The sequence below is a fragment of the Patella vulgata genome, chromosome 6, assembly GCF_932274485.2.
Source record: "Patella vulgata chromosome 6, xgPatVulg1.2, whole genome shotgun sequence".
In the NCBI taxonomy this organism is placed as follows: Eukaryota; Metazoa; Mollusca; class Gastropoda; family Patellidae; genus Patella; species Patella vulgata.
Window position 1 is genome coordinate 71,586,474 of NC_065884.2, and position 15,913 is coordinate 71,602,386.

Consider the following 15,913-nt stretch of genomic DNA (forward strand, 5'->3'; position numbering starts at 1 on the left):
GGAACAAAAGATTATGACGTTAAACCCCATTTCATTTCATGCCTTTGAACTGTTTTAGATGTTTTGTAAATCATGTCATTACCTTCAACGATATTACACGTATGTTCGTTGTCTGGAAACTTTGTTTCTGTCACCAACACCCCGTTAATTGACACGAACAATTAGATATAAACTTATTTTATTATTCATTGAATGACAATAGGATGAGACACAAGTTTTTCAACTTATTAAGTCTTTTCCTTTACATAAAGTTATTAATCATAAAGCATAATACAATAAGATACATTAATATGAGACATGAAACACCTCCCTTAGTACTATATAGTCAGGGGCGTAAATGTGGGGGGGGGGGGGTCCAGGAAAAAAAATAGTCGCTCGCAAAATCAGTGCAGTCGGTCGCAAAATAATAGCAGTCGGTATCAAAATAAGTGCTGACTGCACACGTCACGTTACTCACGCAAAACTTTAGTATAAAATAACTTTGTCAACTTAACGTGTTTCACTCTTATTCTGTTGTGAGTATGTAGGTCTAAGAACAAAATTTCCCCCAGGGAGAAAAATAGTCGGTCTCAAAATAAGTGCAGTCACTGCAGTCGGTCTCAAAATTATGCATCGCCGTCTTAATGAATTAATGAGGTAAACAAATAATGCCAAAATAGATCCCAAAGTCGGTCGCAAAATCAGTGCTGTCGGTCGTAAGATATGAGCAGTCGGTATCAAAATAAATGCTCACTGCACACGTCACTCTACTCACGCAAAACTTTAGTATAAAATAACCTTGTCGACTTATCATGTTTGAAAAAAATGTTTTTCACCCCATGGCAAAAAAATAGTCGGTCTCAAAAAAAGTGCTCACCGCAGTCGGTCTCAGACTAAATGAATTAATGGGGTGTTTTCTGACCATCAGAATTCTGCAAAATCTCTCCCCAAAGTCCAGGGCATTTCAGAGACCAAGTAAGCGTCCCATTGAGGTAAAGTGCCCAGTCCTCAAAAATTAAAAGCTCAGTTACATATCGGCGCTCAATTCCATTATGCCATCATTCTTCAACTCCTTCTCTGACTTTTACTATCTCATCACTATCATTCACAGTTACAGTGAATCGCCCAGTTAGCAGTACCACTAGCGAGTGAGTCGTGGGTCAAAAGACTGTAGAATTGTTAGTTCTACTCTCACAAAACAGGCGACATTGACAGATAGGCCTCAAGATTCTGTCCCATTTCTTATCCTCTCGTTAACGAGAATTTGGATCCATTTGCAATGACATTGACTAAAATTGTCAGGCCCAGTCCAAAAAATTAAAAGCTCGGTTACATCTCAAATTTTTTCGCGCCTGCGGCGCTCGATTCCATTATAACACCAGTCTTCCACTCCTCTGTTGTCTTATACTGTCTCAGCACTATCATATTCACGGTTATACTGATCTGCCTAGTTATGTTAGTAGTACCACTGGCACTGGTGTGTGGGTCGTGGGGCGTCATACTATACAAAAGTTCTGTCAACTCTTGCAAAACAGGCGGAATTGACAGGGGCAGATCTCGAGATTTTGTCTAATTGACTCACATTTCTGGCCCCCTCGTCCACAAGAATTTCTCCCAGCAATGACCTCAAATGCCAAGATATTGACTCAATTTTTCAAAATTTTCTCAGGTTGCTCAGTGTTATAGGCACAATCATATATGACATAAACTTTATGTCAACTTAAATAAAACTGCTTTTCAGTGAGGCAACGATCGGCAAACAACTATATAATACTATCTATGTTCTACCGGGACGCTTAATGTTATAGCCAGTATTTTGTTGACATTCATTGTGGGGTGGGATTGTGGCTGAGATGGCGCCCTAGATTTGGACCCCCACCCCACCCCTATCTGGATCCGCTACTTCACATGGCCCCTACAAAACTCGCACCTGTGGTGCTCGGTTCCTGACTTTGTCACTCGTACTAGGGGTATGGGCATCAGTCGGTCGCATTTTCGCTAAACACCCCCCCCCCCCCCCCAAACAAAATCGTTATGTACGCCCCTGTATATAGTGATGTTATAGTCCAATGATAGTGTATATTTAATTTATATGTCTTTTAGATAATAGTAAAGGAGGTGTTCTTGACTTGTCACATATCAACGAATGCTCCAATATTAGTGGACTAAAGTTTGAAATTTAATACATCAATTGCCATTTATGTTAGTCCCAGTCTTTATCTAGGTATTTTAAGTGGACGTTAAACCCTATTTCTGTGTGTGTCTATTATAGTCGTATCATAAGGTCTGTTTCCGGTGTGGTAATTGTAAGAAAGGATTAGATTCTACGACATTAGCTGTACATGAAGGTGACATATACTGCAGAGGTAAGAACAACATACTTCAAGGTCTATAGTTGGGAATCGACATAAGAGTAGGTCGTAGCCCCACTGTCTCGACATAAGAGTAGGTCGCAGCACCACTGTCTCGTCATAAGAGTAGGTCGCAGCACCACTATCCCTCAGTCGTAACACCACTGTCCCACATAGCACACTGTATGGTTTATAGTTGGAAATCGACATAAGAGTAGGTCGCAGCACCACTGTCCCTCATAGAACACTTGGGAATCGACATAAGAGTAGGTCGTAGCCCCACTGTCTCGTCATAAGAGTAGGCCATAGCACCACTATCCCTCAGTCGTAGCACCACTGTCCCTCATGCCACACTATAATAGTTGGGAATACGAGTAGGCCGCAGCACCACTGTACTTCAGTCGTAGCACCACTGTCCCACATAGCACACTGTATGGTTTATAGTTGGAAATAGACATAAGAGTAATAGAACACAATTTTTATGGGAAACAATCACTGGTTTATTCTAAAAGCACGACGTTTCGACAAGTATCCTCTTATCGTTATCAAGCACGTTGTCGAAACGTCGTGCTTTTAGAATAAACCAGTGATTGTTTCCCATAAAAATGGTGTTCTATTAATGTGTTTTCCAATCGCTAAATGCCACTTAAAGACATAAGAGTAGGTCGTAGCGCCACTATCCCACATAGAAAACTGTAAGGTCTATAAGTGGAAATCAAAAATAAGAGTAGGTCGTTCGAGCGTAGCACCACTATCCCTGATTGCATACTGCATGATACGTGGAAATTCCATCATGGCACAGTGCATGGGTATAGATGTCATGTCTTCATTCTCCCAGTCGGTGCAGAAAAGTAGAACTTCATTTCAGAGGCTATAATGATCCATGCAGATCAAACGCACGCATGGTCTATAGGGTTACGCTGTTTATATGTAGTTTGTAACCATGGTTTGTTTTAATCTATGGATTATTCCCGACATGGCAGTTAGAGTCTCGATGGCACTTGACATGCATCTGGATTCCTGCACACCCGGGCCTTAGCTCGTGAGTTTTCAAGTCACAAACCCATTACACCCCCTCCCTCTCGACACAATCTTTTAATGGTTGATAAGCCGGGTGAGGCATCAGTTCGATCAGTCTTTGAATGATGAGTTTGATTGCCTTTCTGACTACCATAGTTCTATATTTGCAGCATGTTATGGGAAGAAATTTGGACCTAAAGGTTATGGTTTTGCTGGTGGAGCAGCAGGTTTATCTATGGATACGGGAAGACTTCATGAATTAACACGAGAGTAAGTTGTTTATTTTAAATAGTATGACATTTAATTATGTATCTGATATTACTGATCCTATCCTGGGATGGTTTCCCCCTTGTCAGTGGTGCAGGGCGGAGGGCCTGACTAGGACAGCTGTGACTAGTCGTTCTAATTGTACGAAAAACCGAGGTCCCGTGTTTACATAGGAATGCATGTAAAAGATCCCTAGGCAGTTGTCAGAATTTGATATAAGAGTAGGCCGTAGTGCGGCTGTCTCGGCAAAATGTCCCTCTTATGGCATACGCCTGTCTTCATTAGCCCAGTCGGAGCGGAACAGTAGGACGTTAAACCCCATTTCATTCATTTCATTTCATTTCCGAAGTGCTAGCCCTATGTTAACATGATAAAAATTATAGGAAGAATTTGCTTTGTATTGACATCCCCTACCTGGTATATTCTCATTATGCACACAGAGATTCAACTACTTCGTACTTCGATATTAGATCTGTGGCCGCCATGTCCAAAATTAGTTATGTAACTGTTTTGTAACGCGGTTCTACTAAGCTTGACATCTGTTATACACAAAAAGACTAAATAAACTTCTTAAATTTTATTGAATGAAAGCAACAAATTCTTGAAGTTTACTTAGCGTTTTCCAAACTGATTAAAATACAGATTTTTATTATACTTTCGATAGCCTACACTATATGACGATCTGACCGGTTGTACTGAAAGGTCGCGTCTGGGGTCAAACGAGTGGCTTGTGACTCTATGACGTCTGACAGTGATTAATCAATCCGCGATCCTAGTGCAGTAAAGACACGTAAAACGAAACTTTGAACTATAATAAACGAAACGAAATAGGATCTGTGTTTTAATCGGGTTAATGATCAATAGGTTTACAGTATGTAAATATTAACGCTAATAACTATTTTCAGTAATGTATCCCATCTTGCCCAAGCCCAGATGGCACCAATATTTGATTCAGCAGCATACCGATCTGGTGGGGACAAGTGTCATCAATGTGGTACCAATGTGTATATGGCAGAAAAAGAATTAGCATCAGGAAAGGTTGGTCAATAATTCTTTTATTCCATAGAATAATTTCTATAAATATCACTTGATGAATTTGGAATAGGTTTTACTGAAATACAAAAGGGTCTTTTAGATCCGGTAGTACGTTGTTTGAAAACCGCGCCACACACAATTAATAGAAAGGTATTTTTAGATTCAAGGTATTTTATTGTAAGTGTATGAGAACCGCACCACACACAATCAATGGAAACCAGTAAGACAACCCTGGGGACAAGCCACACAACTCGCGGACATTGCAAGCAATTAACTACAAAATTACTATCAAATCAAGTGAAGGGATCAATCGAGACGTCCTTAAGTCTCCACTGCACTGTAGTAGGTTTCACTCAAGAAGTCAAAACACATTCACATGGTCGTGATAAGGGAGACAATCCACGAAAAAAGGAGAGGATTTCCTAAGAGTTGTATGTGTCAGTCGTGATGGTCTGTATATTTACCAGATATCTCCATATCATCACACTGAACAAAACTGTTTATGATTTATTATCTGACACTCTATTAATGTCCTCATGGAATGTCATGAATCAACGATAATTTTTTGTACCCGATTCGTACAGGGATTGACGGGTGTGTGTGGTGTGCAAAAGAAATTTAGAAAAAGACATGTATTGTTCAGAGACCGAGAGCCATAACGTCTTAAGCAGCTCGCAAATCTGTGTTATAACTGTGTCTATGTTAAAGGAGCATTATGGAAGATTAGATAAAGAGCTGGCAGTTCTCACTATAATAGTTAAAAACTAGATAATGTAAAGGCAATTTGCTGAAAATTTCAGTCAAATTGATCCACTCTGAACCGAGATATTAGCGATTGAATTTCAGGTCTAGCCTCGATCGTCATTACCAAAGTCGGCACGATACAAAAAAAACAACATAGTCTCAATTATCCATTTTTGCATTTAATCATCAACGAGCGTTGAGCAGCAGATCGGATTCAAATCCAGTTAAAATCCGACACAAAAGATGGTATCGAGAGTTGATTATGGTCTGGATAAGTTAATAAATGTCTAATTAATAGTTTATATATAACATTTAAAGCCTAAAGAAAGACCTGTAATAGGCATATTTTTACTCTTGCATAATGTATGTTTAAATGTTTTATATTATGGATCATGTATGAGACAGTGTATGCTTGCTATTTCTAGAGCACGTCACACCACTTCTCATTAATTTGGAAAGTTCACCTAGCTAAAAGATAAATATTGTTTATACTCCAGATATTCCACAAGAGTTGTTTTAAATGTGCATTTTGTAACAAGAAGTTAGACTCTACAACACTGTGTGAACATGAAGATTTAATCTTCTGTAAAGGTTAGTAGCTATTATATTCTTTAAACAATCGGATTCAAACACACATCCTATTTCGTTTCGTTTTTTACAGTTCAAAATTTCGTTTTACTTGTCTTTACTTCACTAGGATCTGGAAGAGTTGTTATATAACCCACGTTCTGGCTGATGAGAGGGGTTAGCCAATGAAACGATCTGTTACGGAAAGTTTTTGGCGTGCTCTGCACGGAACGCTGGGTAAACCACTAGAAACGTCAACGCTGATTGATTAATCAATGTCTGACGTCATAGGGTCAAAAGCCGCTCGAATGACCTCTGATGCGACCTTCCACTACAACTGGTGAGATCTTCATGTAGTGTAGACCATCGAAAGTATAAAAAACGAAACGAAATTATTATAGATCTGTATTGTAATCAGATTGTTCTTTAAATTGACTCCACGGGCGTATGCGAAACAGTGTGCTGTGACATACTCTGATTTCGAATCCCAACAGCCAATGCTTACTTTACGCGTCAACGTGTACGTAGGACCTCGGTTTTTCATCCCATCTGAACGACTAGACACTGTACGTGCCAGGCGTAAGGTGAACAGATATAACCTACTCTGATTCCGAATCCCAGTAGCAAAGGGTTATTTACGTGCACGTGTCAAAGTATACACAGGACCTCGGTTTTTTGTCCCATCCAAACGACTAGACACTGTCCGTGCCAGCAAGTATTACGTTTGATGTCTGAAGCGTGACGTTGATTGACATCATGAATTATATTGGGTTGTAATCACAACCTGGGCTGAATGGAACGGATCTTTGTAAATATATACATTCATTTGGTTTTAAAATAGAAACGTATGTTTCGTTGCCTGGTAACGTATCTGGTTTTAAGATAGAGACGTCTGACTTAAAGATACATTATGGAAGATCAGATAAAGAGCTGGCAGTTCTCATTATAATAGTTCAAAAGGAGATAATGTAAAAGGAATATGCCTAAAATTTCAGTCAAATTGCTCCACTCTGAACGAGATATTAGCGATTTAATTTTAGGCCTAGCCTCGGTCATCGTTACTATAGTCGGTACGATAAAAAGAAACCATAGTCCCGATACATAGTCTCGATTATCGAGACTATTAATGAATGTCTAATTAATAGTTTATATAACACTTCGGGCCTAAAGAAAGACCTGTAATAAGCAGATTTAGCTCTTGCATAATGTATGTTTAAGACACCCCACTCGTTATTGGACCGTCTGTAATATTAACTAGGGCTAATGTTAGACAAATCGATCTGATAAAATACTATATTCTACAGGTTGCTATGGTAAAAATTTTGGACCCAAGGGATTTGGATATGGAACAGCGCTACAGCACACAGAGTGAAGCAACCAGTCTTGATTATAGAATTTCAACGAGGGGAAACAGCCATAGAAGGAACTTAATGTTTTTATTTTTAAAATTTGTCATGTCTATACATTTACAATTATCTACACATATAACTACTTTGTATACAGCATAAACAAACCAATCAGAGCGATAGAATCTCAACGAAAAAAATGTTTAACTGTTTATAAAATAACCTTTGTGCTTTGCCTATTTCAAGAATATTTCAATATTTTTTCAAGGTTATTCTTTTGGAGTAGTTTACACATTTGAGCTACTTTTCACAGAATTTAACGATATTAATATATGCGGGGATGTTTTATATACAGCATAAACAAGCCAATCAGAGCGCGATCATCTCAACGAAGGAAATAATTAACGCTTTATGTTTTGCTTTTTTCAAGAATATTTTAATGTTTTTTCAAGCCTAATCTTTTTGGCGTCTTTACAAAATTGGGCAACTTTTCACAGGGTTTTGTGATATTACTATACGACGATAGTTTTATATCTGGTCATTTTGTGAGTTTCGTCACTATACGTGGATAGGTTTATATCTGGTCTATTCGTGATATTATTATACGTGGATAGGTTTGTATCTGGTCTATTTGAGATCGCTTACACAGATATTGCTAAGAATGGGGTTTAACGCATCATCTCCGCCATTTGGAGACTAACATATGGTTAATGTTTCCTCGTGTGTAATGCTAGGGAGGATGTCAAGGGCTCTTTTAAATGCGCGTCGCTGTGTAAACGGGTCACGGGTGGCCCCCAATTTTTTGTCAGAAAAACTAGGCAACATTTTCGTTGTGAACACCGCGGGCACTATCCCTGACAATTGGAAAATGCGCTGGAAAAATCCTACCCGGAGACATTCTAATGTACAGAGGGGATTGGGGGCTCCGAATGATTTAACGAGTCAAGTGATATGGTTTCGATTCCCCGCTTGTGTGTGACAAGGAGTAGGATCGCCAATCTCGTCGGTCTTCTCCGGTTCCTTCGGTTTATTCCACTGCTAAAGACTCCTACGCGCAAGCGAATTATTGAAATAAAATTGAACCATATGTTAGTCCCGAAATGACCTAGTTTGCGTCGAGTGGACGTTAAACCCCATTTCTCTACCACTCAACTACCATGGTCCCCCGCTGATAATATAAATATTTGAAGTATGTGCTTGTCTTTAGTATGATCGTAATAACAAGGTCTTATGGCTTTAAAGTTGACGCTGATCTTCAGTACAAACGATATATAATAACATTTACAACGTAATCGGCTTATATGGCGACGGTAATTCTTCTTCAACTGAGATATATTTGATTGATGTCCTATAAATGGTGTTGTTGAAAAATCAGGAAAATAAACGGAACGTAATTTGAATTAGCGGAATGTGTCCATTGTTGTCTGCGACGTTTACCCCAGGAACGAATTATCCGAAACGAAACCTATATTGGCGGCATGTGTCAATTGATATCACCCTTAGTGGGAGCTTACATTATACCCCACTAACGAACGAAACGAAACGAAATTTATATTAAATTAGCGGCCATCTACCTTAACCGGTACTAACGAACAAACATAAACGATGGAAGCGTGCGTTAACCGAAACGAAATTTATATTAGATTAGTGGCCCTGTGTGTTAACCGCTACTGACGAACAAACCTAAACGAAATTTCTCTCGAACAAAAATAAACGATTACTATCACATTTATTGATTTGTTTACCTCGTCAAGAATTTATCGATTTTTTGTCGGATTACTTGATCGATGTGTTATTGTCGCCGATTATTCGCCAGTGACGGACAATCGCGCGGACAAATATGATTCTTGATGTACACAGGATTTCAAACCAAATATAGATGTATAAGTAGTGTATGATCTGAGTTATGTTAAACAGCAATTGTTGTATAATCTGGGTTATGTTAAACAACTATTGTATAATCTGGGTTATGTTAAACAACTATTGTATGATCTGAGTTATGTTAAACAACTATTGTATGATCTGAATTATGTTAAACAACAATTGCTGTATGATCTGAGTTGTGTTAAACAACAATTTTATGATCTGAGTTGTGTTAAACAACAATTTTATGATCTGAGTTATGTTAAACAACTATTGTTGTATAATCTGAGTTATGTTAAACAACAATTGCTGTATGATCTGAGTTATGTTAAACAACAATTGTTTTATGATCTGATCTTTATGGCACGTTATGTTAAACAACAGTTGTTGTATGTTTTGTGTTGTGTTAAACAACAATTTTATGATCTGAGTTATGTTAAACAACTATTGTTGTATAATCTGAGTTATGTTAAACAACAATTGCTGTATGATCTGAGTTATGTTAAACAACAATTGTTTTATGATCTGATCTTTATGGCACGTTATGTTAAACAACAGTTGTTGTATGATTTGGTCTGAGTTGTATAACAAATTATATTAAACAACAATTTTTTTAATGATTTTATCTGAGTTTTTTGTAAATATATGTTATTATTGATGTATAAATATATGTTATTATTGATGTATAAATATATGTTATTATTGATGTATAAAATGCATAAATGTAAAATAATTGGTTGTGACCTTGAATTGTTTTTTAAGTCTATGTATAGGGAAAATATTGTATTAAAGGAGAACTCGGCCTATATTGTTTTAAGTCTATATAAAGGAGAAATGTTGTATTAAAGGAGAACTCACTTCGTTTCTATGATTCTATATTGTTTTATGTCTATTTTAAGGGGAAATAATGTATTAAAGGAGAACTCACCTCGTTTCTATGTAGATGAAAATATTGTATTAAAGGAGAACTCAGCCCGTTTCTATGATTCTATATTCAAGTCCTCTCATCTTTTCATTCATCTCAATATTCTATTCATTATCTGATTTTAAAATACTTTCAACATTACAGATATTGAGCAACAGATTTTATCGATTTTATTTACTGATGCATTATCTGAGAATTAGATAAAGCGCTGGCAGTTCTCGCTATAATAGATGTAAGATAGATAATGAAATGGACAAAGAGATGATATTTCTCGCTATAATAGATTTAAAATAGATAAAGCGCTGGCTGTTTTCCCTATAATAGATTTTAAACAGGTCATGAATAAGGAATATATTGAAAATTTCAGTTAAATTGCTTTATTCTGTGTGAATAGCGTATGGGTGTTTGAAGTTTTGACAAAATGTTGCATAGAATGTATCTGAGATTGTTTATTATCGTAACAACGGTACTTGACAATCGAGTCTATGTTTTAAATGGTCGCCGTGTTTTACGGAACCATCAGATGACCCAGTGCGTTGATTATGGGCTTGTCATGTTAATAAAAATTGGAATAATAATTTATATAGCATGTGATGCCAAAATAGATACCTGCATTAGGCAGATTTATCTCTTGCATAGTGTATGTTTAGCGATTCAATGTTAGGCTAGCCTCGATTGTCATGACTAACGTTGGTACGATAATAAACAAAGTCTTGATTATCCATTTTTACAGTAAGTTATCCATCACAAAATGTATTCAAATCCACTAAATATTGCAGGGTAACGATGGCATCGGGAGTTGATTTAGATTTGGATAAGTTAATAAATGTCTAATTAATAATTTATAAAAACATTTTAGGCCTAAAGAAAGATCTGCAATAGGCAGATTTACCTCTTGCATAATGTATGTTTAATAATCAATAAATAAATATTAATATACTGTCACGAGATGATGTTAGCTGTGTCACGCGAGTCATGGATTCAGTCATAGAAACCAGCTGTCACTGTAAACTAATGGAACGTAATATTAGAAACTTGTTACAGTTGGAGATTTTAATAAGTATATTATAATACCATTGAATAACGTTTAGAAGTAGAGGTATAACATCCAATATAACACAATTATATTGATTAAAGGGGCATTAGGGTAGCTATCACTAGATAATGTAAAGGGAATATGCTAAAAATTTCAGTCAAATTGCTCCACTCTGAACCGAGATAAAAAAAAAACATAGTCTCGATTATCCATTTTTAAGTTAAATTATTTTTCAAAAAGTGTATTCCAATCCGCTAAATATCGTAGACTAGCGATGGCATCAAGGGTTGATTATGGTCTGGATAAGTTAATTAATGTCTAATTAATAATTTAGATAACATTTCAGGTCTAAAGAAAGACCTGCAATAGGCAGATTTAGCTCTTGCATAATATATGTTTAACTGCTTATTGGTGTATATAATGCAACGTTTCAGTACTCTTACATGTATCTCTATCAAGCAGTAAATCAAGCAGTTGTGTTATTATAATGTATATTGTATGTAATTGTATTTGATCATATAAGATGTTGTAATATTGAATTGTATTTAACCGATATGAAACTTACATATATATAAATATGCTGTTATATATCTAATTGTATTTGACCAATATAAAACTTACATATATAATTATACTGTTGTATATTTAATTGTATTTGACCGATATGAAACTTACATTATATTGATATATTTGATGCATATTATCGAATTGTACCGGGGAATAGTGTTTCTGTTTATATATTTAAATGAAATGGAGTTTAACGTCCTACTTTTCTGGGGATCACGTGGCTAAGTGGGTAAGACGCTGGCTCGCTAGCCTGGAAGTCGGGGTGTTCGATCCCTGCATTGGCCGAGAAAGTTCATCGAGATTTTCCGGCGTGGTTCCCCCTTGTCAGTGATGCAGGACGGAGGGTCTGACAAGGACAGCTGTCTAGTCCTTCGGATGAGACGAAAACCCGAGGTCCCGTGTATACATTAGAATGCACGTAAATGATCCCTTGGCAGTTGGAATTCGATATAAGAGTAGGCCGTAGTGCCGCTGTCCGGGCAAAATTTCCCTCATAGCACACTGTATGGCGTATGCCCGTCTTCATTAGCCCAGGTTAGGAGCAGAACAGTAGGACGTTAAACCCCATTTCATTTCATTTCATTTCTCTTTATCGGAATCTGCTAGTGAATCATCTAGAAATGAGGGGGTAGGGGGCTGCCAGAGGCAATGTGATTTTTTTGACACCAGTATGTATATTTTGGGTCCGACTAATCACTGACAATAACATGTCAAATCTTTAATAGGAAGTCATTTAAATCTTTAATATGATGTGTCGAATATGCATATCTCACTAACATATCTTTCCTTGTCGAGCACGTTTTTTAATTCTTGTGGCGCTAAAAGAAACACCTATGTCGGTGATCAGTATGTCCGTTTTTGTAACAATTTCAATTATCCATAATTTTGTCAATTTTTTTTATGAAATCATTTAAATTTATGATATAATGTATACAATATGAATATCTAAAACATATCTTTCCTTGTCGCTCACTTTTTAAAATAATTTGGCGCTAAAGACAAAAGAAACACCCGTGTCGGTCATCAGTAGGATCGGATATTTTGTGTATACGTATAATCGCCCCCGTATTGCTTGCATAATATATTAGCTTGTAGATATTCTAGGATTAGATGCTTGAATTAAGGCTTTATTTTCTTACTCCGTTTTGATACTTTTGCTGTACCTAACTCCGTCCCTACTTACTTACATATTATACAGTCCAACATTCTGTATAACCATAATAAGATCGTGGTCAAAAAATGAGTAGTAACTCACATAGGCTTGTCACTTATTTTTATATCGGTTTAGCTTAGCCATTTCTTGTTAAACATTTACATATATAAATAAAATGAAAGGGGATTTACTCCTTGAGCCACCGTGGCTCCATATACATTATATAGTTTAGCATTGCTGATTGAAATAAAAAAAAAAAATTTTTTATGTAATCTACAATATTTTGTTACGGATATCTGAATGAAATTAGGCTTAGCCATTTTCTCGGCAACTACGTCTGAGGTTAAATTATGTCAGATTTAATATGATGTATTGAAGTTTATTTGCTGTTTGTGCTAGTCGTCATACTAATCTATGTTACTATTATATATATACCTACGTTTAATCTATAATTATTTACATATATATCTGTATCAGATCATACTATAGAGTTATCGCCCTTGATTATACTTTTAAATCTTGACAACGTACCTGGTACCAATGGTGTTGATATAAAGGTTCGCTTTTTATTTGACTAAAATTCACATGTAAAAAACTATAGGCATTTATATATTTAGTTATTTGTATTACAGCATCAATGTATATATTAAACAGCCTATATATATATATATATATACGGACCAGCCCATATTATATATAGATGTATCAGCCCATATTACATATCTACTTGTATATGTATCAGTGTATATTACTAGTAGTATTATATATTAAAACTATATGTACAACTATTGAATAATTAATGAGCTATTATCCTAATAAATCCATGTATTTAACATATATATACCTTGTAAAGTTAAACACAAGTAGGGTGTTATTTGTGGGCGATGATTAATCGCTGATGAGTATTCGAAACTAAAGCACAGCCAACAGAGAACGCTAGATTATTGGCAACAAAGGAGTTAGGAATAGAACCGCCAACAAATCATCACCAATTTAATATAATAGTCTTGAATACTGATCTAATGCTTGGAAAAAAAATTTGATGTTAATTATTCATAGAGTTATCGCCCTTTATCACGTTGTTGAAACTTGTGAAGCCTCTTGCTAAACCCAGTATTTTGTTTACTTTTCATTTATGTTCTTTATTTCAATTATTGTGAAGAACAACGTTTTCTGATAAAACACATAAAGTAATTGTCTTTGCTTATACTTGTCAACGCACAAGGTACTGATGATGTTATACAGTATAAAGGTTCGCTTTTTATTTGTCTAAAATTCACAATGTGACAACCATCATGATCTGCAAGAATGACTTAGCTACAATGGCCATGTTTCGTTGCCAGGCAACCTGTCCTTTATTGAGATACACCATATTGATTTGAAAGTGTGTTTTTAAAAAGCATTCCGGATTTGTTGATATATTATATATGGTTAAAATAGTTGTATTTTTGTACTTTGTTATCATGGCAACCGTTATTTGGGACCAATAGAAATCGTATCTGATTTGTTTTTGACTTTAAAGGTTGAATGTTGTTGTGAAGTGATTTTATATATATGTATTAATAACACATATACATGTAGAGACACAATTTAATTAATGTCTAGGTCTATTTAGAGTGTTCGACTAAAATCGTCGATTTAGGAATTAAAATGTTGGTCAGCTAGCTGAGTGTCTGTTGTAGACAGACTGTGTAAGTTTAGTATGGGATTGTACCCGGGGACTGTAAGAAACGTTAACTGGCCGAGGACAAGTTCAAACTGAATATTTCCTCTCTCTCTCGCTCAGTTTGTTTATTTGTTATTATTATATTGGTAAATAACTCATCTAGTTTTATACACTATCAGCTTATAACTGAAATAAAAATATGTATCACATCATCATTGTGTTCATATTTTATCACCACCTTCACAGGGGCGGATCCAGAGGGGGGATGTGTCCAACACCCCCCCCCCCCCCGCTCAGCTACATCAAATTTTTTTTTGTAAAACAACTTTTTTTGTGAGAAAAGTGTCATAATTGTGCTTTATCCTTTATCATGAGATGGTGCGACAGGATAGGCACTCAAAGCGCGAGATAATGATATATGTGATATCAAAATTAATGCTTTGCATCAATAATTAAATTGAATCACAATGTCATCGTATTAATTCATAATAAAAATTGACGTCAAACAGGATGTTGGATTTCTCTGTTTAAAAAACTAAATGTGTATGTATATACGCCAAAATGACAATAGAGACCATTTATGTCTCAAAAAATTTCAAGCCGGAGGGGGGGGGGGGATACATTTTCTCAGGAACCTGGCAAACCCCCTCCTGCAAAAATTCCTGGATCTGCCCCTGCTTTATCATCAGTAAAATCATCACTCTCGGCAGGTGTGTTTAGCGCGTGCGCCCTGTATCATAAGGTATGTCGTTGAGTCAACGGGCATGGTTTTGATTCCCCGGATGTACGTGACAAGGAGTAGGGTCGCCTGTCCATCCTCGTGACTTTTCTCCGGATCCTCCGGTTTCCTCCCAATGTTAGTCACGAAATGAGTGGACGTGTGTGGTGAAGGGATGGGGCGGTGAGGGGTCGGTTGGAAGGTCAAAGCCTAGACGGTGTGGTTGGTAGGTATGTGGTGGTGCGGGTTGAGCGTCCATCTTGCCAAACTGTTTATCAGAGCATAGATTAGATGTGGTGTGTCCGTGAAGATGATAACGGGGACGTTGGGAGGGGGCAAGCAAACTGCTCTCGGACATTGGACAGACTCGATGGAACCCGGGACGGGAAAACGATAGGGGTGAGGGGGTGCAGAGATCCGATTTCGGCCAGTAAAAGTTCAATACAACAGTTGTAGAGGTCATAGGTGCCCTTCATCTTTCTCCATAATCCATATCCAAGGATCTTCCTAGCATTCAATCTGATTAAAACACAGATCCTATTTCGTTTCGTTTTTTATAGTTCAAAATTTCATTTTACTTGTATTTACTACACTAGGATCTAGAAGAGTTGTTATATAACCCCCGTTCCGGGTGATGTGAGGTAGTAGCCAATGAAATGTTCTGCTGCCGCTTTTA

General features: G+C 36.7%; 1 protein-coding gene across 1 annotated transcript in view; it reads left to right on the top strand.

The window, feature by feature from the left end:
• The window catches only part of LOC126825526 (cysteine and glycine-rich protein 1), a 31,627-nt gene extending 16,896 nt beyond the window's left edge, over window positions 1-14,731 (top strand). The window contains exons 5-9 of the mRNA XM_050555179.2: window positions 2,252-2,345; window positions 3,521-3,620; window positions 4,523-4,655; window positions 5,894-5,987; window positions 7,268-14,731. Of these exons, the coding sequence (XP_050411136.1) occupies window positions 2,252-2,345; window positions 3,521-3,620; window positions 4,523-4,655; window positions 5,894-5,987; window positions 7,268-7,335 (489 nt within the window). The 3' untranslated portion in view covers window positions 7,336-14,731. The remainder of the gene's footprint in view (window positions 1-2,251; window positions 2,346-3,520; window positions 3,621-4,522; window positions 4,656-5,893; window positions 5,988-7,267) is intronic.
• The last annotated feature ends 1,182 nt before the right edge of the window (window positions 14,732-15,913 follow it).